General features: G+C 35.4%; 1 protein-coding gene across 2 annotated transcripts in view; it reads right to left on the bottom strand.

The window, feature by feature from the left end:
• Nucleotides 1-25,926, bottom strand: part of IQUB (IQ motif and ubiquitin domain containing) — a 69,936-nt gene that overhangs the window by 21,949 nt on the left and 22,061 nt on the right. For both annotated transcript variants that reach the window (XM_032761605.2, XM_058426292.1), the window contains exons 4-8: nucleotides 25,765-25,926; nucleotides 25,507-25,679; nucleotides 25,159-25,314; nucleotides 19,612-19,822; nucleotides 5,414-5,589 (exon numbers count right to left, since the gene is read on the bottom strand). In XM_032761605.2, the coding sequence (XP_032617496.1) occupies nucleotides 5,414-5,589; nucleotides 19,612-19,822; nucleotides 25,159-25,314; nucleotides 25,507-25,679; nucleotides 25,765-25,926 (878 nt within the window). The remainder of the gene's footprint in view (nucleotides 1-5,413; nucleotides 5,590-19,611; nucleotides 19,823-25,158; nucleotides 25,315-25,506; nucleotides 25,680-25,764) is intronic.

A 25,926-nucleotide genomic window follows, 5' to 3' on the forward strand; every position in this document is an offset into this window, starting at 1 on the left:
AAAAACTTTAGAATAATAAGTTACTTCATTCAAGTTTTATGAAATCAACACTGACTCCTCCTGAATATTAGAGATAATACTAGGCTTGGGGGTGGGAGAGGTTGACAAACATAGTGAAAAACGGACATTTTGTAAGAATTCGCATGAAAAGACTAAAATTTATCTTAATCGTCTTCTTAGTATAGAATCATATACAAAAGGGTGATTTAAATGATTCTGAATTTGAGTGAGTTTTTAATTTACTATAGCAGGCTAAAAGCAGGCCAGAAGTCACTGTTAGTCAATATTTTTAAACACTGGATTAATTAGGCTATGTGCACTGACTAGGAGTTGTCGTCAAGTGTAGCTGATCCATATTGTGGTGTGTTCTTCCTGTCCTAATACAAGTCTTTAGTCAAAACTGAAGGAAAATCCCATTGTATCAACTAAAATGTCAATTTCCTTTAAAATTTAGCCTGGAGATTGATGAGATTAATTGGTTTATCAGCTGGGGTAACTGGGTTTAGAACTCCAATTCTAAAACATGTGACCCACAAAACGCCTTTGCCTTGATTTCTACAAATTCTTGTGGCTAACTTCATCCTTCCCTCAATTCTCTGCCTTTCACCTTTGTGTGTTACCCTGATCCGTCTGGACATGGAGCCCAGCTTATTTATCTGGTTTCCTCTCCCTTTCCAAAAATAAAATTACATTGCATTTAATATTTCCTTTATTTAGTCACATAACTAAAGAAGTCACAAAAAGTCACACTGTACATCCACTGCCTTCCAATTGTCTCCTCACTTTATCTTATCTATTTCCCTCTAGGACAACTCTTGAAAACCTCCATTTTCCTGGAATAGAACAATTCTCTCTGTACTCAGGATCCTTCAGTCTCAAATTCCACCCCAACAGCTTATCAAAGTATTTACAAAAAAACAAACACACAAAAAATAGATCTTCCTTCCTCCTAGGAATTCTGGTAAACAGAATTTTAAAATTTCTCCATTTCACTTTTTTTTTTTTTTTTTGGTGAGATTTACATAAGACCATCTTACAGTGCCACACCTCATGAGAAAGGGTAGTGGTCATCAACTGACTCTGGAATCACTTTCATATGTTGGGCCTTGATCCATTTATGGATACTCCATAATTTCAAAAAGTTTAGTTAAATGTTTATAGACAATGCTAGACATGGGGCCTGGGGTAGGGAATGTTCTGGGCATAAAGAATAGACATTGTGTAAGTATATACAACAATAGAATTTTAAATAGTTTGCAGGAAATAGAAAACAGTATGATGGCACCAGTGGGAAGATTCTGCAGAAGGCTCAGCATCAAATAAGGAAAGGTGACACGCATCTTCCCTGTCCATGGACACTCAGAGGCTTCCAGCTCCTTCGAATATTCGTGTTGCCCTGGGCCCATACTCTCTTCTCTGGTGAGGTTAACAATTAAGTATCCCAGTGATGAAGCAGGATGCAAGATAAAGCAACTTGCTAAACAAATAAATTTATTTCAAAAGATGACTCCAGAGAAGTATGAATATTATAGCTTTCCTACAGTAAATTCATCTTTCCTAGAATTAAGATATTTAAGCATTTAAAATGACAGTATCTACATTACATAATTTCTTGAAACTTGGAATACAAAATTATACAACCACTATTTCTGTTCCTTATTCTTCCTCCCTACCTTCTTCCATAAACATTTATTGACACTGTAGTAAGAACTGTGCTAAGATATGAGGATACAGAGATAAATGACAACTCTTTTCTTTAAAGGTTCAAAATCTAGAAAGAATTCAGGCATGTAGATACAATAAAGAGTGCACACTATGTACAAAGACAGAGATGAGACAGTCTCATGAGAGCATATACTACAGGCTAGAGTAGGTGGACCAGCATTTGCTTTCTGGAAGAAGAGGCATCTGAGCTTGTTTTACAGGGTCAATAGCTAGCTACTAAGGAAGGAAGGAAAGGATGTTCCATGTAAAGGCACCAAATGCAAAAGGATCGAGAGCACCTGGTCTTTCTGGGGATGTGCAAGTAATCGAGCATGGCTGAAGCAGTGTGGGTATAGTATTCAGGGAGAGATGGCAGTGATACAACAGTGAGATAAGTGAGGTTTGAAAACATGAAAATCCTTGTTCCCTAAGGGCAGTGAGGAAGGACAGGGTCAGAGTTGTGTTTAGTGAGGCCACTTTGGCAGTGATATAGATAATGGAGAAGAGAATTGAGAAGTGAAACTGGAGGCAGCAGCTCAATTTGGAAACATAAAGAAATCCAGATGAGAAGAAAATCCAGATTCAATTAAGTCAGGGTCGAGCTCATGCACACAAGATAAGGCAAGACCTGTCTCATGACATCCTCCCAGGGGAGATAGGAAGGCCTATTTGATATATGCAGAGTCATCAGGACACCAGGGCAGAGCCTTTTCCCTACAGGCAATGGTAGTGGGTTTGGAAAGGAAGAAGTAAAGAATTAAGGAGGTATTAGGAATCCAACTTACAAGGGATGTAAAGGACCTCTTCAAGGAGAACTACAAACCACTGCTCAATAAAATAAAAGAGGACACAAACAAATGGAAGAACATGCCATGCTCATGGATAGGAAGAATCAATATCGTGAAAATGGCCATACTACCCAAGGTAATTTATAGATTCAATGCTATCCCCATCAAGCTACCAATGACTTTCTTCACAGAATTGGAAAAAAACTACTTTAAAATTCATGTGGAACCCAAAAAGACCCCGCATTACCAAGACAATCCTAAGCAAAGAGAATAAAGCTGGAGGCATCATGCTACCTGACTTCAAACTATACTACAAGGCTACAGTAACCAAAACAGCATGGTACTGGTATCAAAACAGAGAGACAGACCAATGGAAAAGAACAGAGGCCTCAGAAATAACACCACACATCTACAACTATCTGATCTTTGTCAAACCTGACAAAAACAAGCAATGGGGAAAGGATTCCCTATTTAATAAATGCTGCTGGGAAAACTGGCTAGCCATATGTAGAAAGCTGAAATTGGATCCCTTCCTTACACACCTTATACAAAAATTAATTCAAGATGGATTAAAGATTTAAATGTTAGACCTAAAACCATAAAAACCCTAGAAGAAAACCTAGGCAATACCATTCAGGACATAGGCATGGGCAAGGACTTCATGTCTAAAACACCAAAAGCAATGGCAATAAAAGTCAAAATAGACAAATGGGATCTAATTAAACTAAAGAGCTTCTGTGCAGCAAAAGAAACTACCATCAGTGTGAACAGGCAACCTATAGAATGGGAGAAAATTTTTGCAATCTACCCATCTGACAAAGGGCTAATATCCAGAATCTACACAGAACTTAAACAAATTTACAAGAAAAAAACAAACAACCCCATCAAAAAGTGGGCAAAGGATATGAAGACATTTCTCAAAAGAAGACATTTATGCAGCCAACAGACACATGAAAAAATGCTCATCATCACTGGCCATCAGAGAAATGCAAATCAAAACCACAACAAGATACCATCTCACACCAGTTAGAATGGTGATCATTAAAATATCAGGAAACAACAGATGCTGGAGAGGATGTGGAGAAACAGGAATGCTTTTACACTGTTGGTGGGAGTATAAACTAGTTCAACCATTGTGGAAGACAGTGTGGCAGTTCCTCAAGGATCTAGAATTAGAAATACCATTTAACTTAGTGATCCCATTAGTGAGTATATACTCAAAGGATTATAAACCATGCTACTATAAAGACACATGCACCCGTATGTTTATTATGGCACTCTTCACAATAGCAAAAACTTGGAACCAACCCAAATGTCCATCAATTATAGACTGGATTAAGAAAATGTGGCACATATATAACATGGAATACTATGCAGCCATAAAAAAGGATGAGTTCACATCCTTTGCTGGGATGAAGCTAGAAGCCATTATTCTGAGCAAACTATCACAAGGACAAAAAACCAAACACCGCATGTTCTCACTCATAGGTGGGAAGTGAACAATGAGAACACTTGGACATGGGGTGGGGAACATCACACATGGGGGCCTGTGATGGGGTGGGAAGCAGGGGGAGGGATAGCATTAGGAGAAATACCTAATGTAGATGACGAGTTAATGGGTGCAGCAAACCAACATGTCACATATATACCTATGTAATAAACCTGCACATTCTGCACATGTACCCTAGAACTTAAAGTATAATAATAAAAAAAGAAACAATGTATGCTAAAGCAGAGTACATAGTAAGTGCTCAAAATCACTATTAAATAGTTGACACAGGATTAAAAAGAATTGAGGAGGTATTAAACAATAGAATAAACAGGTTGCTGGCTAGATGGGGAAGTCAAAAATAATGCCCAGGTTTCTGTCTGGAGCAACTGAGTAGATGATGAAATTTCATACAGATAGGTTTATGCTGCAGAACAAGATCAGTTTACAGGTGAGGGGCAAGGGATAGTAAGGTGATAGGACTTAGGGTTCATCATGTCTCCTTGAAGTGTAATCTTGGGATATCCAAAGAGCAGTGACAGTAGGCCATTGGATATATGATGTAGAAGCTCCTTAAAGGGATCTGGCATGGAACTATAGGGAGTTCTGGGATGCAGGTAGTAGTTAAAGCCACAGATAAACTGAGATCAAATAAAGGAGTGAAGAAGATGAGAGGAGGGCATTGAGAATATCAAAAATATGGTTTTTAAGAACAAATGTCTTCAAATAATAAGAACCATAGAAACAGAAGCACTACAGGCTAACATCTTAGAGAAATGCACCCCTTCGTAGCTGAATTGGCTTTAAATTGTCTGGAAAGACTAGGTTTATAAAAGAAAATTGATCACTATGGAAACAGGCAATTCAATGTCAAACAGGCAGTTTGACCACAAAAGTGGTAATTACTTTAGTTTTTTTCCTTAATTACATGTTTTCATGGTTTTCAATAATCATATATTCTTTCGGTCAGAAATTTGAAGTCAGTTAATGATGTGGTGAGCCAAAGCAAAAATACTACTCTATAGCTATTTCTCCCAGGTTGCTTACCATCAGAGAACCCCAGACCTAGATGTTTCGTGACTTTAATACTTTGCATTTTATCACAGTATACAACTTATCTGATTTATATAGCCAATCTAAATCTAAATGAACAGAGTCACAAGAAATGTGTCTCCATCTTTTCCTTCATGGCCAATCCCCTTAATAAAGAATGTATGGATTTCATATTACCTATCAATTTTTACTCTAGGCTGCTATTAAAATCTAAAGCTATACCAGAAAAAAATATATATCACATTTTAAGAAATATGTCATCAAAATCCTAAAGAAAATTCATGTAAATTCTTGCAATCTAAGTCTCTTGTCTGGTACATTATTCTACATTTTTAAACTCAGAATACATTCATATTTAAATAGTAGTCACTTCACTAACCTTATCCAAAAAAGCTTGTATTGCTGCTTCCTGATTTGCCATATAAGCAATGTATCTATGTCTCCCAATGGAAGCAATTATCTGAGTCTCTTTTTCCAGAAGTTCACACAGAGCAGCTTTCCTTTCAGCTCCAGTGAAAGATTGGTTAATACGTGTAAGTTCTTCTTGCCGCCAGACTAGAGGAATAACACAACAGACTCCTGAGTTTTTAAAATCCCATTTTTTATGATCACATCCTGACGAGGAGTATTTTATTTTTACATCAATTTAAACAAAAGTATACACAGATAGAATCATTCATATTGTACACCTGATGCATGAAAAAAAGTGACGAAATGGAAGCAGAGAGACTTAATAAAAGTAGAGTCAAAGAAACAGAAGCCAATGGGAAACAGTACAGATGATGTCAAATTATAACTCCAAGTGAGCATTCATACTGCCTAGCATTGACAAAAATATGACTTGGACTTTGTGGCAGCCATGAGCGTGCACTGTTCACATCTCCCTTCAAAAGAGTACCTGTCACAAGGGGCAAAGGTAATTGACAGTTCCAACTACAGCATTTCAGATCTGCTGCCTTGTTGAAGCCGAGGTCACACTCTGCCTACAAAGCTCTCATCAATGACCAAGCACCATGTGGGAGTCAGAGCCTGACTGTATGTGCCCAACAGTGGACTTTTCTGTGGTCAATCATATTAGAGTCAATTGTTGGGCTGGCTTAGGCTTCCTTAGAGCTAAGATCTTCCATACCCCATCTTCTTTCCTTCCCTCTCTCAACTGATGAGGTGTCAAATCTCATCTCAAACTGAAGATTTCCTTTTCCTTCCTCTGCTCCCTCTCCCCTTTATCGTTCACTTCCAATTACATCCTGGTGTCTGCTTCCCCAAGGACCCAAATTGATATAGTTTTATGTAGAATTGTTGATTTCAGTCATTTCCTTCATTCACTTAGGTGCTGTTTTCCATTTATTTACAAAACTCTAAATTATAGTCACAAATGTTATAAAGTAATTGCATTTACTGTTTATTCAAACTAATGCATTATAATAATATTTATGATATTTTAAAGCCCTGGTTACTATCAATAAAAAATGTGCTGCCCAAACTTAAATAAATCAAAATTTCCAAGCTCAGATAGATACATGCATTTTACCAAGTTTTCCATTTAATTTTTACATATACTAAATTTGGAGAAGAAAACTCTTTTGTATCCCACATTTCAAAAATGTCAACATTATTTACATTAACAAAAGAATAGGGTTGGAAATAACTTGAGAAATTAAATTGTTCAACCCCACGTTTAAGAAAGTATCCTTCTCTTAGCAGCTTGAACAGGTTTAATTTGCCCACCCTGGTTCTAATACTAGCCTGTGAGGCAACACGGCGTCAGTTTGTTTCTTGGGCCACATGGTATTCCTTTAGGTATGTGAAGGGAGCAATCACCCTCCACTTATGTTTTATCTTCTCTAGACATAAATATTTCTGTTTCTTCAATTGTGCATCATTTGACTCATTTTCTGTCCATGTAAGTCAAGCTCCTCTGATTTATCATAGTACCTCTTAAAATATGGCATACCAAATTTCTGTCAAGATAGAAGCTTCTATACAAACTGCTACCTCCCCTCTCCTATGTCACTGCTAAAACGATAAAAGAAATATGAAAGACAGGAGAAATGAGAGAGACTTAAATCAGTACTAAAAATTTGAAAGGAGTTTATCCCTATGTAAGAAACCCTGGGGAATTTCTAAAAGATATAGTGCAGATACTACCAAATAAATGAAAGACTGTCAAAAAGGCACACAAATGTTGTTAACCAAACTTCTGCTTCTCATCTCAGAAAGTGAACATCCTAGCAGAAGATGGGAAACCCCAACTTAAGCAACTCGGAACTAGAGAAAAGGGTAGCCTATCAAGCTATTTGATAGTTTACCATGCTTTAGGAAAGTCTTTGGAAAACTTTCAGAAGAATGCCTAACATTTCAAATCACTGCAGAAGATAATAACAACTATGAGTTTATGCAAAAAAAAACACAAATATTTTAAATAGTGCAAAAAGCAAGATGAGAAAAGCAAAACAAAGCATAATAGTTATGTTTAAAATATGAAATGATTATACAGATATTCTTCTGTTGAAAATAAGATAATTTTGTAAAATTCTAGTGACACGATGTTTTCAGAGGGCACACGTGAAAAAAAGTGACATGAAAGGTGAAATTTAAAAGGTTAGCAGATATGACCAAACAAGAAAGCAGAAGTAGCAATATTAAAACATAAAACTTGGGGGAGAACCTCAAAATTCAGGTCTTTTAGGTAGAAGGTGATTTTATGATGAAAGGTCTGACTGTCATGAATGTTTATATAGGAAATCATATATCATCAAATATGTTTTTAAAAAATTCTATCAATTATAAACACAATGTTGGGCAGTATGTTTTATATTATTTTAAAAATAGATAAAATAAAAATGCATTAGTCTATGACAGAGCCAAGTAAAAAAATTAAAAGCATATTTGAACAATGATTTTTAAAAATTAAATTGTCATACATCAAGCTCTGAACACCAAAAGCTGAAAATGTAACTTCATTTTCCAAGTTCAATAAACCATTTATATAGACATATCATATTGTAGTAGAAACCAGAAATGTTACAGACTACATTTTTACCACAGAACAATTAAACTAGAATAACAAAAGTTTAAATAGAAATATTCCAGTTGCTTGTTAACTGAAGAAATATCATCAAAAATAACAATTTAATCAAAGTAAAAAGTATAACAATACAAAGAAAAAAACACTACATGTCAAAATGCATAGGATGCAACAAAAATTTCAACAAGGGAAACTTGGGGAAATTTAGCATAGATAATCCTCAAATGTCAGTCATGTAGCTGTCAAAAGTAGGAGGGATTTATAAAAAGCTGTAATGTTTGTAATAACCACAAGTCTTCTCTGAAAGATCATGTCTTCTGAGTACTTTGCCCATTCTTCATGACTAAAGATTACTGAGAACAGTTTTGATCATTACTCTGATACCTTGGAATATACATCTGGACTGGGAACCCAAACTCACTTAAGCCATGTTTGTGCTATGCTCTGCACAGACATGAAAGCAAAACATGTTGAAACTGCAGCCCACTGCTCATTATTCTGAACAAATATTCCCAAAGTCACTTTACTCATTGGCATGTATCATAAGTTTCAGTTCATTGCAGGTTTTTTTGGATTTTCTGAACTATTCCTAAAAATACTTATGTGCCACATTTTATAGTTCTCCTTGTTTATTGTGCCTCTCACATGTGGTTTTCGATTTGCAGAATAAATTCTGTCCTTTCACTTCCACAAGCAGGATGCTCGTGGATTCCTCCCCATAGACAGTAGGCTTCTCTTCCATCCACAGAGGTTTACATAGATTTAGCTTCATTCAACATACTCTCCCATTTCTCACAAACCATATCATCCTTTCATTACACACAGTCCTTTTCAGTGTGGACTTATCAGCTGGTTTACCACTGGAGGGCTACATTTACTTAATAAGCCATCTAAATCTTTCCTTTCAGATGGAGATTATTATTAGATTATGAGAATAATGAAGCTTTACAGTCTCATCAACTGGCCATAGAATCAAACCAATTTTTTTTCTGAATTCCAAGAAGCCTATTTCTCTGATATGGTTATTATAATTGCCCAAACCCTATTGCTTCATTGCCAATTCAAAACACTCAATAATTTTTGAGCAATTATTATGTGAAAGGACACTGGTTCTATGGTTCATACAAAAGCGAGAATAACATAATTCCTTCTTAGAGGAACTAATATGTTTCCCTGCCTCTCGCTGGCTGGACATACTATAAAATCCTTCCACAGGAACAGAATTTCTACTTCTCTTTTCATTTATCTTCACCTAAAAGCCCAACATTTTCACCATTAGGTTTAAAGACTTCCTTTGAGTAGATCTCTTCTTGGCAGATTACTTACCCTTGTCTTTCATTATATACAACTCAATCAAGTAAAATATACCCTTGCATTGTTATATCCCAGACATGATTACTTTCTCACCAAGTTTAGGAATAATTCATGTAATTGGAAGCCATATTTGCCTTCTTCTAATAAAAATTTCATGTTTACTTTAAAATCAGTCTCTATGCATTAGAAGATAAATATCTGAGGCCATAAGTATTGTATCTGGCCACTGCCTTTCATAATATCTAGTTTTATAGTTTTATCAGAGTATTTCTTTCTCCTCTCAAATTTCAATTTGAATTCATCCTGGTCAGGTCTAAGACTTGCCAGTCATGTTCTTTAAAAGAATCCACTCTGTCCCTTATCAGGAATACATCATACAGAAACTGTACAGCTTGGTCTGTCCAGCAAGAGGATTTACAAATTTAAAAGCTAAATTACGTTTAGCAAAAAGATTGTAAATTTAAGAGCTAAATTATGTTACGAAAGTCTAAGAAATCTGTGATTGATGAGTTTGTTATTTAAGAGCTGGTAACTTTACCAACCAAAAGAACTTTAAGAACTATGACAAAATCTATATACCAAAAGGCAGTTTATGAATGAAGAGAAAAATTGCTGGCCTGCGGATATAACTGAGACAATTTATCTGATATGATTATATCAGATAGTCTGATAACTAAGACTATTTATCTGATATAATTATATCAGATTATATGGATGTTCTGCAAAAGTGAATAAAAATGGAATTATATTAGCAATCCTATTTTATGTCCCAGTTTTAAAACAGAAACCTTTAGAATCAATAATAAATTTAGGTAGATCACTAAGTTATTATTTTAGCTATTCTCAAAAAAACTCAAAGAATAATATACTACTCTTCTAGATAAATACTTAAGTCTTGGATGAATCTGGAGATACATAAGTGTGTATTCAAGTACACATATTCATATCCATTCAGATTCTCTATTTTCGTTAGATTATCAGTAGGGCTTTTAAAAAGGAAACGACCCAACCAACCTGACGAGAAATGAAAATAAAAGACCTTAATTCCGGTAAAATTCTCTATTAGATGAATAACTTCCCTGTAAATCTACAGTAAGGGATGAAATATGTCAGCAAAAAGCACTATTTCCCAACTACTAACAAAGAACAGAAAAACAGAAGACACAGGAACAGCTAAACAAAACTGATTTTATATCTCTAATCTGATGGTTTCTAGAACTATACAGAAGAGACACTAGGTGAGGACAAGAGAGAGTCTGCCTCCTTTCCTAAAATATGTTATCTAGGGATGATAATAAAAAAATTGAGATGCTATATTACTTTACTAGGGCTTCCATAACAAAGTACCATCGGTTGGGTGGTTTAAACAACAGAACTTTATTTCCTCAAAATTCTGGAGGCTAAAGGTCCAAGACTAATGTCAACAGGCTTGGTTTCTTCTGAGGGCTTCTCAGCTTGGCTTACAGTTGATTATCTTCTGGTATCTTCATATGGATTTTCCCTCTACACATGCCTGTGTCCTAATCTCTTCTTCTTATAAGTACACCAGTTATACTGGATGAAGGCCAACCTGTATGACCTCATTTTTTCTTAATTATCTCTTTAAAAGCCCTTCTCCAAGTACAGTCACATTCTGAGGTAATGAGGGTTACAACTGCAACATATGGATTTGGGGGAACATAAGTCAGCCCATTACAGATATTGATAACCACAAATATTTTTAAGCAAAAGATATTAAAGGAATTGGTTCATTTGAAAAAACGGATTTACTTTGTCTTCTCATCTTCCTAGACAGACCATCTGATTTCCAGGGTTTGAGGTTCAACTATAAAACGAAAGGAGAATAGGACTAGTATCTAAAGCCCATATTCATTTTAAATTTCTGAAATCTAAACTTGCAATTTCCAAACAAGAAATAGCAGAACATACAATATTTTGTCCACCATTGGCAGTTTTGATGCATCTGCATTTTAAAATTCTCATCACAGACTAGAAGCCTAACTGGAGAGAACCAAGCAAGATTCCAACTAAAAGCCTCTCTTGAACAGTTAAGACAGTGGTATGTATAGAGAATCATGGTCAAAAAGTAGAGACTCAAGCCCAATCTGTGTGTCAAGAGAGGTTTCTGGAAGATCATTACTCCAATGCTGCGTCTGAGATAAGAGTCATTCAGGCAATGAAAGGTAGAAGGATATCCAGATGACAAACACGGCATAAGTGATAAAGTCAGGGAGCCACACAAACAGCTCGAAGTCAGGGCTCTTGAGAGATTCAGCTGGAGAGGTATAAGGAGTCCATCTCCTGGACCTGACTGTGTAGGTGAAGAAACCACGAAAGGGTTTTACGTTAGACTTATATTTTTGATAAATCACTCTGGCCACAGTACGGACGACCAATTACTTGAAACTGAAAGAAAGGAAAAATTCAGATATAGACTAGCTGTGAACATACAGAAATATGTACCCAACAGTGATAATAATGCTTTCCAACACAGTGACATGCACTGAATCCCTGATCTGACAGGTTATTTTTAGAAGGACTTCTCAGCCAAATAAAAAATCCTAGACACCCTTTGAAGCCTTCCCTGACAACTTCTCAACACCCTGGCACAGAAGTCATCTACCTAACTCTGCTGAGTGTTTAGCACTTTATTTATTTCTCTATTAAAGCAATTATCCCTTCTACCTTGTATGATGACCACTGTGAATGTGACTTAGCCTTGCTACCAAGTAGCTGGTTTGTAGCATAATTAATTGGTACATAGTAATTGTCCTTAGTAAATATTTATTACATAAGGAAAATAATGATAAAGGTAACTTCAAGTCTAAAGAGATTCGGTTAAAATAAACATGAATCCTTTTTATAATTAACACTATCATACTGAGTACTTACGAAATATGAGACAGAATCTTTACTGTTTCATAGATTTCATTTAATTTGCCCTTTACTCTCCTAGGACTACACTATACTCTTGAGATGGTAGAAAGTCAGGAATAAATGAAGGCACGTGCTCTATCAGGACTCCTGGGCTTTGGAGTAGTCCTTAGGATATTTCAAAGGACCTTAGTTGTGTGCAGGTAATAAGCTTATATATAATTTATTGTATTCAGCCTGATAAGTGTTATTAGAACATTGGTAAATTGAGAAAAAGTTCTGCAGCATCACCTTGCCCAAGGATGAGTGATATGGTTTGGCTGTGTCCTCACCCAAATCTCATGCTGAATTGTAATCCCCAAGGTTGGGGGAGAGACCTCATGGGAGGTGACTGGATCATGAGAGTGAATTTTCCCCTTGCTATTCTCAAGATAGTGAGTGAGTTCTCATGAGATCTGGTTGTTTAAAAGTGTGTAGCACCTCCTTCTTCACTCTCTCTCTTTCCTCCACCATATGAAGATGGTGTTTGATTCCCCCTCACCTTCTGTCACGAAGTTTCCTGAGGCCTCACCAGCCATAGTTCCTGTACAGTCTGTGGAACTATGAGTCAATTTAATCTCTTTTCTTTATAAATTACCCAGTATCAGATAGTTATTTATAGCAGTGTGAGAACTGGTTAAAACAATGAGGAAAATACTATATGGTCAATTTCAAAGACTCATGGCATAAGTGCTATTTTGGTATAACAGAGAACCCTGGTAAGAACTTATACTCCTTGGAATAGGACAATTGGAACACTGTGAAGCAATGTGTAGGTATTCATTTACAGCTAAACCCACCATTAATCAAGACATTATTAGAGTGTGCCTGTGATGACATTTTGTCTTAAACCATATGTAGTAACTAATAGTTCCTGTTCTTAATAGAGGACATTATCACACCAGAGAATTTCTCAAACCTAGCAAAAGTATAAACTATGCTTGTGTTTAATCTTTTTTAAAACACAATTTCCACATCCTCTATTCACCAATAGAGCAAGTAAAGTAAATCATTGTTAAGAGCAGAAATGCCAATATGGCTACAACTTAGAAACTTGACGAACTTCAGTAGAATATTAGCTAACAAGGCACTTTTGGCTGTGACATGTCTACACACTTCCATATGTGTATACTGCTTTCATAGTAAAAGCTCTCACTATAGAAGTTACCCATGGGTGAGAGTATTTTAATATTTTTGTCATATAGGATTCATCCAAAGGCCTTTTTAGGTGATTTTCTTTCAGAGTAATTTCAAATAAGTTAAAACCAATTACCAGCAGTAACTATATCATTAAACAGTAGAATATAAACTTTTATTAATAGTCTGAAAAAAATTTTCTATTATTAAACACATGGACAGCATAACAACTTTCTAAAAGAAAAGCTGAGCTCAGTGGCTCACGCCTGTAATCCCAGCACTTTGGGAGGCCGAGGCAGGCGGATCACGAGGTCAGGAGATCGAGACCACGGTGAAACCCCATCTCTACTAAAAATACAAAAAAAAAAAAAATTATCCAGGCTCGGTGGCCGGCGCCTATAGTCCCAGCTACTTGGGAGGCTGAGGCAGGAGAATGGTGTGAACCTGGGAGGCAGAGCTTGCAGTGAGCCAAGATCACACCACTCCACGCCAGCCTGGGTGACAGAGCGAGACTCCGTCTCCAAAAAAAAGAAAAGCTGAGCTCACAAAAAAGTACAGTAAACCCCTACAGGTCAAAAAGCAAAATCAGGAAGGTAGACTCCATGGTGGGAAGTAGGTACTGACAGCTTCAAGAGCCCTGAGCACATTTGCTAGCAGCTGCTTCCAAAGGCAAAGGGCCTAAAGGCCATGGAAGAAGTGAACAGATGAAAAGGTCTTGAAACTTAGAAACGTTAAGAAAATGTGGCTGAGTCCCTACTCCCATCTTCCATCCTACACACACAGAATCAGGAAACTCAAAGAGTCTACCTTCAGTACACACAAAAAATACCCACAGGCCAAGAAGGAGCAATCAGTATGAGGCCTGTTTGGGGAAAATTGCCTTACCGCAAGCCTTGCAAGAATTCCAAACAAATAAGAAAAATATTACAGCTCATATAAGTTTGCAATGCAATGTTTAAAAATACTGAAGAGAGTTCATATATCCACCAGAAAACATATATAAGAAATATTAATCACAATTTTATTCATAAAAGCCAAAAATGTTGAAGTAACATTTAGCAGCTGGAAAATGAATAAATTGTGGTTATATTTATCCAATGGAATCCTATGTGGCAATTTAAAAGAACTAGCCCTATAAGCAACAAAATGGATGAATCTCAGATATAACCTTGAGGCAAAGAAGCCAGAAATAAAATATATTGCAAAATGTATGAAATGAAGCTCAGTAACAGGCACAATTTATCTATGGTGATAGAAGTCAGACTAGTGGTTACCTTGCAGGAGTGCAAGTCGGATGCAGACCTATGTATAACATGAGAAAATATTCTGGGGCATAAACATATCCTACCTTTTAATAAGGGTAGTTGCTATATATATGTCTGCATATGTAAAAAGTCATTAAGCTGTACACTTAAGCCTTGGCATAAATCCTATTTTGATATAACAGAGAACCATGGTAAGAACTCATACTCCCTGGAATAGAATAATTGGAACTCTGTGAAGTGATGTGCAGGTTTTCCTTTACAGCTAAAGTCATTTACAATATGTAATATAGAGTAGGATATTACTCTCATATTTTTTAAATATGAAGAAAGATACTACATGAGTAAAAATCAGCAGGAATGTAGACTTCTCAAGAAATTCAGATAAAGTTATTTTATTAAAACTATAAAATATTTACTAAAATGGAAAAAATATTAAAAACATAATAAATTTCAAATGAATTTGAAAAATGCCAAATAAAACTTCCACATATTATGTTGATATTTTTTAATTTAAAACTTAGGAAATAGGTTAAACGGGAGTTTAGGGAAGCTCCGAAAGAAAATTAGTAAGCAAAAAGATACATATGAAGAAACTGTCCCAAAACCAGCAAAAAAACCTAAGAGATAAAAGTATAAAATGAAAAACAGTGTTAAAAATGTCAACATATGTCTGCTAGGATTTTCAAGATGAGAAACTAGAGAGAACGGAGAAAAGTTAGTATCAGAGATAGTGGCTAAGAATTATCCAGAATTTATAAAAATCACATATTCTCAAGCACATAATGCAACAGAATTCCAAGGAGGATAAAAATAAATGAAGGGAAATTTAAATTCATAATAGTAAACAGATAAGTACAAAAAAGAAATAAATCTTTAAAAATATAAGAGGAGCAAATATAAAACAAACAGTGAAAGATGACAAATTTATATCAACCATATTAATAATCACATTAAATGTAAATAGTCTAAACATCCAAATTAGAAGGAAGAGATCATCTAATTGGATTTTAAAAATAAGATCCAGTTATACGTTGCCTACAAAAATATAAAGACACAAAGAAGTCAAAAATTACAAAATAGAAAAAGATATACTAAACTAACAGTGATCAAAAGGAAAATGGAAAAGGCATATCAATATCAGGCAAAGTAGATTTAACAGCAAAAAATATCATAAGGAATAAGGAAGGTCATTTAAATAAAGGGCTCAATTCATCAACAAGACATAGTAATGCTAAATGTTTTCACATCTAATAAGAAAGTTTCACAATACGCGAAGCAAAATCTGATAAAATTTAAAAGACAAATAGAAAAATTCACAATTATAGTCTGAGATTTCAATACCCCCTCACAATAATTGATATACAAATAAATGGGAAATTTGTAAAAATATAGAAAATGTAAGCAACATTATCAACCAACTTGATCTAATTGCCATTTATTGATCACCACACCCAACCATAATAGAAAGTAAATTCTTCCTACATGCACACAGAATATTCTCCATTTGGTCAGAAAATAGCACAACCTACCCACCCCAACCCCAAAGCACAGCAATGGCTCTCTCCAAAAAAAAACCTACCTTACTAACCTCTTCAAATCTCCCCTAGCCCTTCTTATACCTTTTATCTTGCTAAGTGACCCATGAGCCAAGAAATAGGTCCTATTTTACTTGGTTTGTAAATTCTTTATGAGGGAGAGAGAGATTGACTCTCATTGACTCTAGTATCTTGGTATCTCACCTATTAGAGCCTCAGTCAAAAATAAGGCAGGGTGATAGCACCCTCCAGAAGGGCTAAAATGAAAAAGACAGAAGCGTCCAATGTTGGAGTGGATGACAGCAATTAAAACTCTCATACTCTTCCATACGCGTTTAAAATGGTACAACCTCTAAAAAACCATCTGGCAGGATTCGCTAAAGCTGAATTATGTATATATCCTATGAACCAGAAATTCCACTGCTAGGTTTACACCCTGAGAGAAATGTGTGTGTGTGTGTGTGTGTGTGTGTGTGTGTGTGTATACACACAAGTAGTACTACTACAAACATCTTTTGGTGAAAATATATATATACACACACATATTTGCCAAAAACTAGTTGGGGGGACAGGGAGGAGGGGTGGGAAGGACCAAATCCACAGTAAAATGGATACATAAGTTATGGCACATCCATGCAATGGCACACAAAGGGCAACTACTCACAACAGCAAGGATCGGTCTCATGACATAATATTGAATTTTGAAAAACAAACAAAAAATTCTATTCTGCATAATTCTACCTATATAAAATTTTTAAATAGACAAAACAACCCCAATTATTCTATTTAGAATATGGGATACTTAGCACCTCTTTTTCCAAGTAATGGCCCTAGTGACAATTCAGAACGATAAAAGAGATCACCCTCAACATACTGCTATAAAAAGACATAAAAATCAAATATTATTGCCTGGAGATAGCCTCATCTTTGACATATTACCTTATACAGCTACGTTTATTTTCTTAAACTGATATCATTTTGCTTTTATTACTGAAGAACAGACTACCTTGAGGAAAAGTTAAGTTTCATATTATGAATTATAGCTCAAAGTATACAATTATCATTATGAGCCACAAGAGGGCAGCAGTTCCAAGGAATGGAGTTATGAATATGAAATGAAGAAAATTATAGAAAAGCAATATAAATTATTGAACTTGTGAACCACAGATTTTTTAACAGAACTTAAAAATTATTATTCCAAAGCTTTTAATTTGGAATTTTAGGACTAGAAACACCCAAAAGATGTCTCTTTTATATAAGAAACATCATGTATTTCATTTTCCTCCATATATAAATCATATGTGGACTTATATAAAATGCATCTGTTCTACTTTAGTATGAAAATTCTGTATAAAATCATTTGCCATAAAACAATAGCTCACATATGCACAGGTCCTTGTACTTTTTAGAATACTTTCATAAATGTAATATTTTATACTTTTTACTCTATTAAGCCCTCTGAAGTAGACATGCCAAAAATTATTAATTCCTTTTTATAGATGAAGAAATTGAGGTTTAGGAGAAGTGAGAAACTTGTCCTAATTAACACCACTAATAAGTAAAACAGGCAGAGGCTCATTCAACACATTTTCTATTATTTGGCACAGCTGTCTGTTAACCATACAAAAATAACAACGGTATCCTTTAGTCACATATGAATTTAGAATATTATTTTAATAGAGCTCTGCTCTAATAGAATGTTAGTTTTAAACTTGTCAATAAGAGCTTTCATAGATACCTGGCTAACGACGTTCTCTATTGAAGTACTGACACTTAATAATCTTTGTTATCATCTGATAGAAAAAATGGAAGTAGAAGTGAAGTTTAAAGTAAAATAAGCAGTATTTCCAGAGGACAATGATTAGGATAAAAGGGAAAACAGACACACAATTCTAGGGAGCAGGCTTAACAGTTACCTCAAATACTACCATAGTAGTTGTAAATATTTACCATAAGCTGTAAATATTCCTAAAGCCACTCAATTTTTATGTTAAAAATGAATTTATTAATATTGTTTATTAGCCCTAATGTTTCATTATATTATTTTTGGTAAATAGCATATTATCTTATAGCTATAAAAACAGACTCAATATGTGATGCTTAAAAATGTATCAAATTAGAAAGGAAACTGCAACTTGAGGAACAGAACATATAACATCCACAAAAAAAATAGTATGTAATGAAACAAACGAGTGGAAGAAAATTTGCTTAACGTTATAAATAATCAGAGAGAAGTCAAAAACTATTTCTTTGGACTAAAATATCCCATTCAACTACAAAAGCCAATTGAGGCTATTTCTAGGTTTTAAATTTTTCTGTCTTCATAAGGGTCTAATTTCTCCACTTTCAGATATCTGGTATATTAAATAACTCTTCTGCTCCAGTTATTTCCACCTTACCAGGTACTGCTGGCAAAACAGAAGCTAAAGACAGTTGCATTAGTACAACCCTGGGTTTCTTCCATTCATTCATTCATTCATTCACTCATTTTACGAACATTTGTTGGGCATATGAGCTAAGCACAATAAAAGACAACTCATCAAAAAATAAATGAATTATTCCCTCATGGCAGAAATAAATGTTAAACAAAAGATATATTATTACTAAAGAAATAACTGAGACTGAAAAAAAGATGTAGTATTACCAACTGTGCTGATATAAATGAAAAGTTTCAGGTGCAATGAGGACCATAAGATGACAAAAGGATATCCAACTTATGTTGTCATTCACAAAAATCTTTAAGGAGGAGACATTTAACCTGAGATCCAAAGGTGAGCAATGGAGAAGCACCTCCAAGAAGGGGAATGGTGTATCTACTGCCTGGGTAAAGAGTGCCTGGCTTGTTCAAATAACCGAAACTTTTAATTTATCCATGACTAGCACACACACTGTAGAAGAAATAAGGTATAAAAGTCAAGGTGTAGAGAATATACATTTATATAGTATTATTAATAAGGGGGAATTTAAAAATATTGCCAAGCCCCTTCTCTAAAGAGGAAAATCAGACAGGATACTGGATTGAGGGATTAAAGAACAGCTCAACTCTGAGTTCACAAGTTCCCAAACCACAAGAAAACCAGATTACACAGTACTTTCTCTCTTTATCTCACATGAATGAGGATCAAATGAAATAATATACTAAAACTGCATAATTCACAAAGCAGTATGTACATTTTAATTGTTAATATAAAAGCATTTCTAACTTCATTTCAGCCTTAATTCTTATTCCAAATATAAAGTGGTATTCATCTTTCAAAATTCTCTACTGCAAATTTCCAAGACATCTCCCTAAAATAATAACACCTTCCTTTTGTCTGCAGTAAATCTGTTTTTCCTATTAATGAAAAATTTTAAAAATTTTTTGCAAAGCCTGTGTCAAACTTACATTCTAATGCATTATAAAGAAATTCAAAATCTTCATTTGTTTTAGGATTATGCCTCCGGTGATAGTCCAATTTTATCCATTCTTCTTTTTCTCTTATCTTCCTTAGTTCTTGCTGTGTTTCCCATTCCAATCTTAAGTTTTTCTGTCTTCTTAAATTCTCTACGAAGATTTTAGCATGCCATTGCCTGTAGTAAGTCTGTATCACTATCACCTATAGTTAAATTAAAAGGAGATAGAAAGTGTCTATCATCAACTTTTTGATCAGACAATAAAGGCAACGATTATTTCAATTCCAATTCCACAACAAAATAACTGAGTCTAGTTTTAGCTCTAAATACATATTTTCACAAACACTAACATAAAAAACAAGTATAATGCATGTCACTGCTATTTGACTTTGAAATCTCGCAAATACACCTTCACAGAAGGATGTTTGTACAATACTTAACAGAATAGACTCTGGAGTAAAACTCAGTTTGACTCTTCCTTCTGCTACTCACTAGTTGTTTGATTTGGATAAGTTACTTGCCATCTCTATGCTTTAGTACCCTCATGTGTAAAACAGTGATAATAAGAGTATACATATAAAGTGCTTAACCCAAGCCTGGTACATCATGAGTCCTCAATAAATACTACTATTGTTATAAATATTAATTATCTCCATCTTATCTTAAATGCCACTAGTTTAGGCTCATGTTTACAACAAAACTGTATTTCCTAAATACACATCAGGTAGGTATGTGTGGAAACCACCAAAGGCAGGTTAGATAAAATAGAGACCGAAACAAACAAATATTTATTAACTTGTATGAAACATGAATATGTTTGAAAGTACACCATAGTACTAAACCCTCAAAAAGTTTATGATATAGCTGAGAGAGTTTATCATTTTTTTCTGTGAGTTTATAATTTTATTAAACTCATAAATAAAAATAAAATGTGAAGAGGCCAGATTAAGACTGATGATAGAGCTTATGCTGATGCATCCCTTAGTCTCATCCTAATGCCTAATAATTATAGAAAAACTATGTAAAACAGATATCGACAAAGATACTAGATCAAACTGAAGGGGTCCCCCAAAATAACAGAAACTTTGAAGAATCCCTTCAATAAAAGAGGCTGGTAGAGTTAATTGAAGAAAGAGTCTGTAAGCTAATCATTCACTGGAGAAGCAAGTCAGAAAATACAGAAGGGGCTCTAGGACTGCTCTAAGCCAAAAACTGATGGATGGTCTGAGCAGAATGGCCACTAACCAGGTGACTTTAAAAACTGCAAAAGGGATAGGTTCCTCTAAAATAATTAGGCAAGGAGCAACAGAGACATTTGTCCCTAGGCAAGAGTGGTGAGTGTCCCAGAAGGTGACACCCAGGATGAAAAAAAAAAAGCCCCCTATCCAGAAAACTACGTTTCTCCCATAATCAAGCTTTACATGTCCCCTAAAATCATGGGGTCAGACTGGGTGAACCAATATGCTATTGGCACATTGGACATTAAGCATCTCAAACACATCAGCAGCATCTAGAAAATTATTAGCAATGCAAATTTTCAGGCCCCACCCCAGAGCTATTGATCAGAAACTCCTGCGGGAGCACAGCATTCTATATATTCATGAGCCCTCCAGATGATGCTTATAGCAAAGTTTTAGAACTACTAGAGTAAATCAAAACAAAACAAAATACAAGAGCAGACTAGATATAGTTAATATTTTCACAGAGAAAGGAAAGGCTATCAGTATAAAATAATATAATGAACCAAGAAAAAAGACTGGCAAAATTTTTATTTTTGAAATTAAAAAAACTAATAGAATATGGATTAGCCTGAGTGCTACTAAACTTGTTAAACTTATTTAAAACACCAAAACACAGTTGTTTAAACAACACAGAAGTTTTTTCCCTTTCACGTGACAATCCAGGGATTAGCAAAGCAGTTTAGGGCTCGTAGGAAAGCTCTGTTATATTTAACAAATGGCTTCCTACTCATATGTCCCAGATGGCTGGTCCACTTACCATCTTCCAACCAGTAAATAGAGGGAAAAGGAACAAAGAGCATTTTAAGAACGATAACTGTAAGGGGCTCACATTGTCCGTCACATCTCGCTGTCCAGATCTTAGTTATACGGCCTCACTGATACACAAGGGAGGTGATGAAATGTGGTCATCAGTGGAATAGCCACATGCTTAGATAAAGCTTTACTACAATAGGAGAAGGGAAAAATGGGTATTGACAGAGAACTAGTAGTTTCTCGTAAGCTGATCTGCAGAATGTGTAGAACATAAGAAGTAATAAGTAGGTAAGAAAATTAGGTGAGAAAACCTTTTAGCATGCAAGACAAAGGCTCATAAAAATTTAAATGAATGAATGAAAAATAAGACACATGAAAGATAAATCCCAGCATTCCAAAATGTTTCTTTTTTTTTTTTTAATGTTTTTTTTTTTTTTCTTTTTAGGCAAAGTCTCACTGCCACCCAGGCTAGAGTGCAGTGGTGTGATCTCAGCTCACTGCAGCCTCCGCCTCCTGGGTTCAAGTGATTCTCATGCTTCCCCTCCTGAGCAGTTGGCACCACAAGCACATGCCACTATGCCTGGCTAATTCTTGTATTTTTAGTAGAGACAGTGTTTCACCAAGTTGCCGAGCTTGGTCTCCAACTCCTGGCCTCAAGTGATCTGCCCACTTCAGCCTCCCAAAGTACTGGGATTACAAGCATGAGCCTCGGCATCTGGCCTCATTGCAAAATATTTCTGAGACAAATTCCAGACAAAATGAGGCTGAAACTTACTGGGCTGCATTCCCAGACAGCTAGGCATTGTAAGCCACAGGATGAGATAAGAAGTCAGTACAAGATAAGGTCATAAAGACCTTGCTAATAAAACAGGTTGCAGTAAAGAAGCCAGCTAAATCCCACCAAAACCAACATGGCGACAAGAGTGACCTGTGGTCATCCTCACTGCTACACTCCCACCAGCGCCAAGACAGTTTACAAATGCCATGGCAATATCAGGAAGTTACCCTACATGGTCTAAAAAGGGGGAGGCATGAATAATCCACTCCTTATTTAGCATATCATCAAGAAATAACCATAAAAACGGGCAGCCAGCACTGGGCAACCCTCGGATCTGCTCTGTGAAGTAGCCATTCTTTTGTTCCTTTACTTTCTTAATAAACTTGCATTTACTTTATTCTATGGACTTGCCCTGAATCAGTTCTTGTGGGAGATCCAAGAACCCTCTCTTGAGGTCTGGATCAGGACCCCTTTTCTGTAACATAACCACTAGAAAAAATAAAATACTTATTTCTGAACTATGGAAGAACAAAAAAAGAAACATTTAATCAAACCAACAAAAAGAAAAGGCTAAAAAAGCATAAACAAATAAGAATAATTAGTAAATAAAACAGAATGAAATAGCAAGAATGAGTCCAAAAATATCACTAGTCACACATAATATCATCTTCCTTGAAACAAGAAAGATTTAAAATAGTAAGCAGTGAACTCAAAACCTATTAAAAAAATAAAATAAACATGACCTAAGTGGAAAGGAATCAAGGTTAAAAGAACTTATTAAACGGAAATGTACTCTCTATACCAGCTTTTAACAAATTCCTCTGTTTACAGGTCACACCTCACTTCCACCTCCCACAGAACCTCCAATTCACCTTTCAAGACTCTATGGGGCAAATCTATTTGGTTCTTGATGCCATCCTCGTTGGCAGGCATTTAGATTTTCACTTCCTCTGCTCTAGTAAGTCAAGTTAACATTTCTCCATCTGCTTTAAAACTTCAAAAAAAAATACAACTCACATTTACTCTTCTCATGTATTCTTTGTCCTTGTATATTTATACTTTTATTCTTTCAATATCATTTTTGGAGTTTGGAAAATGACAGAAATTTCCATTTCCTTACCTAATATCCACTTTGCCCTACTTTCTCTTACTAAGATCTCAATCTCATTGAGGAGCAATGATATGCTACTTTAAAAATTCATTTATCACACACTTTTGCAGTAGGGATAGTCACATGACATAGTTCAAGCCAATGGGATGCAAGTAGAAGTCACTGGGTGGGGCTTTCCGGGGAAATCCTTGAAGGTGGCATTCATGGAACACGCTGCCTTCACTTTTCCCTTCTTCTCACATGGAATGCAGGCATGATGAAAATTAGTCAACCATTTTATCTTCATACAGTAACAAGCTCATGATGAGCTTAATGGAGTAGAAAAATGAAAGGAGTTTATGATTCTGATGACATCATAGAATCACCACCCATGCCCAGTATAATAAGAGAGTAAAAATTAATTTAGACTGAGAAAGTAAAAAATTGTCAGGCTGGAATAACAGGCACTAATCAGGTCAGCTACAAAATTAACAAAAACAGTATTTCTCCCAAGGACACTCTACAACTATAAAATATTTTAACAATCCCCTTCTTTGAGTGACTGCTATTTTCTTACTCACTGAGAAACTTTGTTCTCTAAATTCATAAACTATCAGCAACTTTCCTGTTTGAAATTAGATCAGTAAGAAACAAACATTCCACTCTTGCCTAGAGGTTTTATGTCACTTTGACAGAGAGAAGCAGCCTCAATTTACAACCAAGGTGCTGAACTTCAGAGAACTTCAAAGAAACATTTCCCATCTCTTTTAACTTTGTTTCCAAAGGAACATGACCTTGGACTACTTCACAGTCCAGACCTAATGTTGGCCCATTTACACACACCCTTGTTTTGCATTGAGACTATCAGAATACTGCTTCCCTTAAATCCCACTCAAACTTCACTCTTCCCCAAATTATATAACTCCATATATTCCGTTATTTGGCGAAACCTAGTTTGGACTGAAAAAGTAAAAAATTATCAGGCTGGAATAACTGGCACTGATAAAGCCTGCTATAAAGTTAGCCCCATGGTTACCCTGGTATACTGTCTCCTTCAGGGCAATTAAATCAATAGACTTTTCACTACAAGTATTTTTCTCTAAAGGTCTTGGGCTGAATAGCCTAGCTCCAGATTTCTTGTCATTTGAAAAGCAAAATCTCTTAAAGTCACTGCTTTCAGGTCATTTTTACTCCCACTAAATTGATGGTAGGAGGTAGATCGAATAGGTTCAAAATAGAAGAATGAAAAATGAGAGACCATGCAAAAAAATAAAACAGAGTTGGACAGAGTTGGAATGGCTATGTTAATATCAGAGAAAATCGACTACTGCCCTATTTGGTTTCAATTAGTCTCGAAAGTTCCCTTGGTGATTCTACTGTGACAAGAGTTAAGGCCAAGGGACAGCAGTGTTGAGAAGGCTAATAATGGCCAAAGGCAATACACAAAAGAAGCTGGGCTTCCCTAAGAGAAAAGGAAGGATTAGAAGCATTTAGGATTCTGTTTTTTTTACATGGGGGAATACTGGAGATAAAGACTGCTTTGTTAGCAGTGAAATATGACCCATACTCATGAGCATTCTTTCTCAAGCAAATGTGACTTGGAGAAACAGACACACTCGCAACAACTGGCTTATACATCAAATTTTTAGTATTCATCCACAATAAATGTTATCTCACCGCCTTTAGTCTTTGAGCATGGTATTCTGCTGCTGAAAAATACTTTCCTGGTGTTACCAGTTTATCAGTCATGTTTGATACATATACACCAATGTTAGTCATCTGTGTGGATGTTGTACTTGTAGTTTGTTGGAGATTTTTTTTCTGAAAAACTGTCTAAAAGAGAAACATTAAAAATTAAAATAAATATCCCCTATATACACACATAAGGGAGTTTTTCTACATATGTAAGTTAATCTTCTTTTATTAATTGCCATATAATTACTTAAGAGAAATTTGAGAGAGTCATACAGTACAATTATTGAGTCTATACCTTCAAAAACCTAATGAGAAAAATAAAAACATTACCTGTGTATCCCTACAAAATACACTGAGTCTTTCGGGAATCCTTTTAGGTACAGTTTGTGTTCCAGCATTGTGATACTCTACTCCTGTTATTTTATGTCTGAATCCACCAAGAAATGGTTTGTGAAAGTCAGATTTGACAATCTCAACAGGTACCTGCTGGTATTGATCAAGGCCTGAGAGATAACACCAAGATTCAATGAAAGCTCAACCAAGAAGGGACTCAAAAATACTTTATCTAAAAGACATCAAATAACGAACCAGTTCGGACAGTGACAGTTACGATTTGAGAGACATCAGTTAATCCATCTATTCTTTTGACTGGATACAGATCTGGATTTGTAGAAAAGATTTCCACTTGTACAATTTCCTGTGGCTTAACTCCATGTTGTACTAGAGTCTCATTATTTTTAAGAATTTTTC

This window comes from Hylobates moloch, unplaced genomic scaffold (genome assembly GCF_009828535.3).
Source record: "Hylobates moloch isolate HMO894 unplaced genomic scaffold, HMol_V3 SCAFFOLD_1, whole genome shotgun sequence".
Taxonomy (NCBI): domain Eukaryota; kingdom Metazoa; phylum Chordata; class Mammalia; order Primates; family Hylobatidae; genus Hylobates; species Hylobates moloch.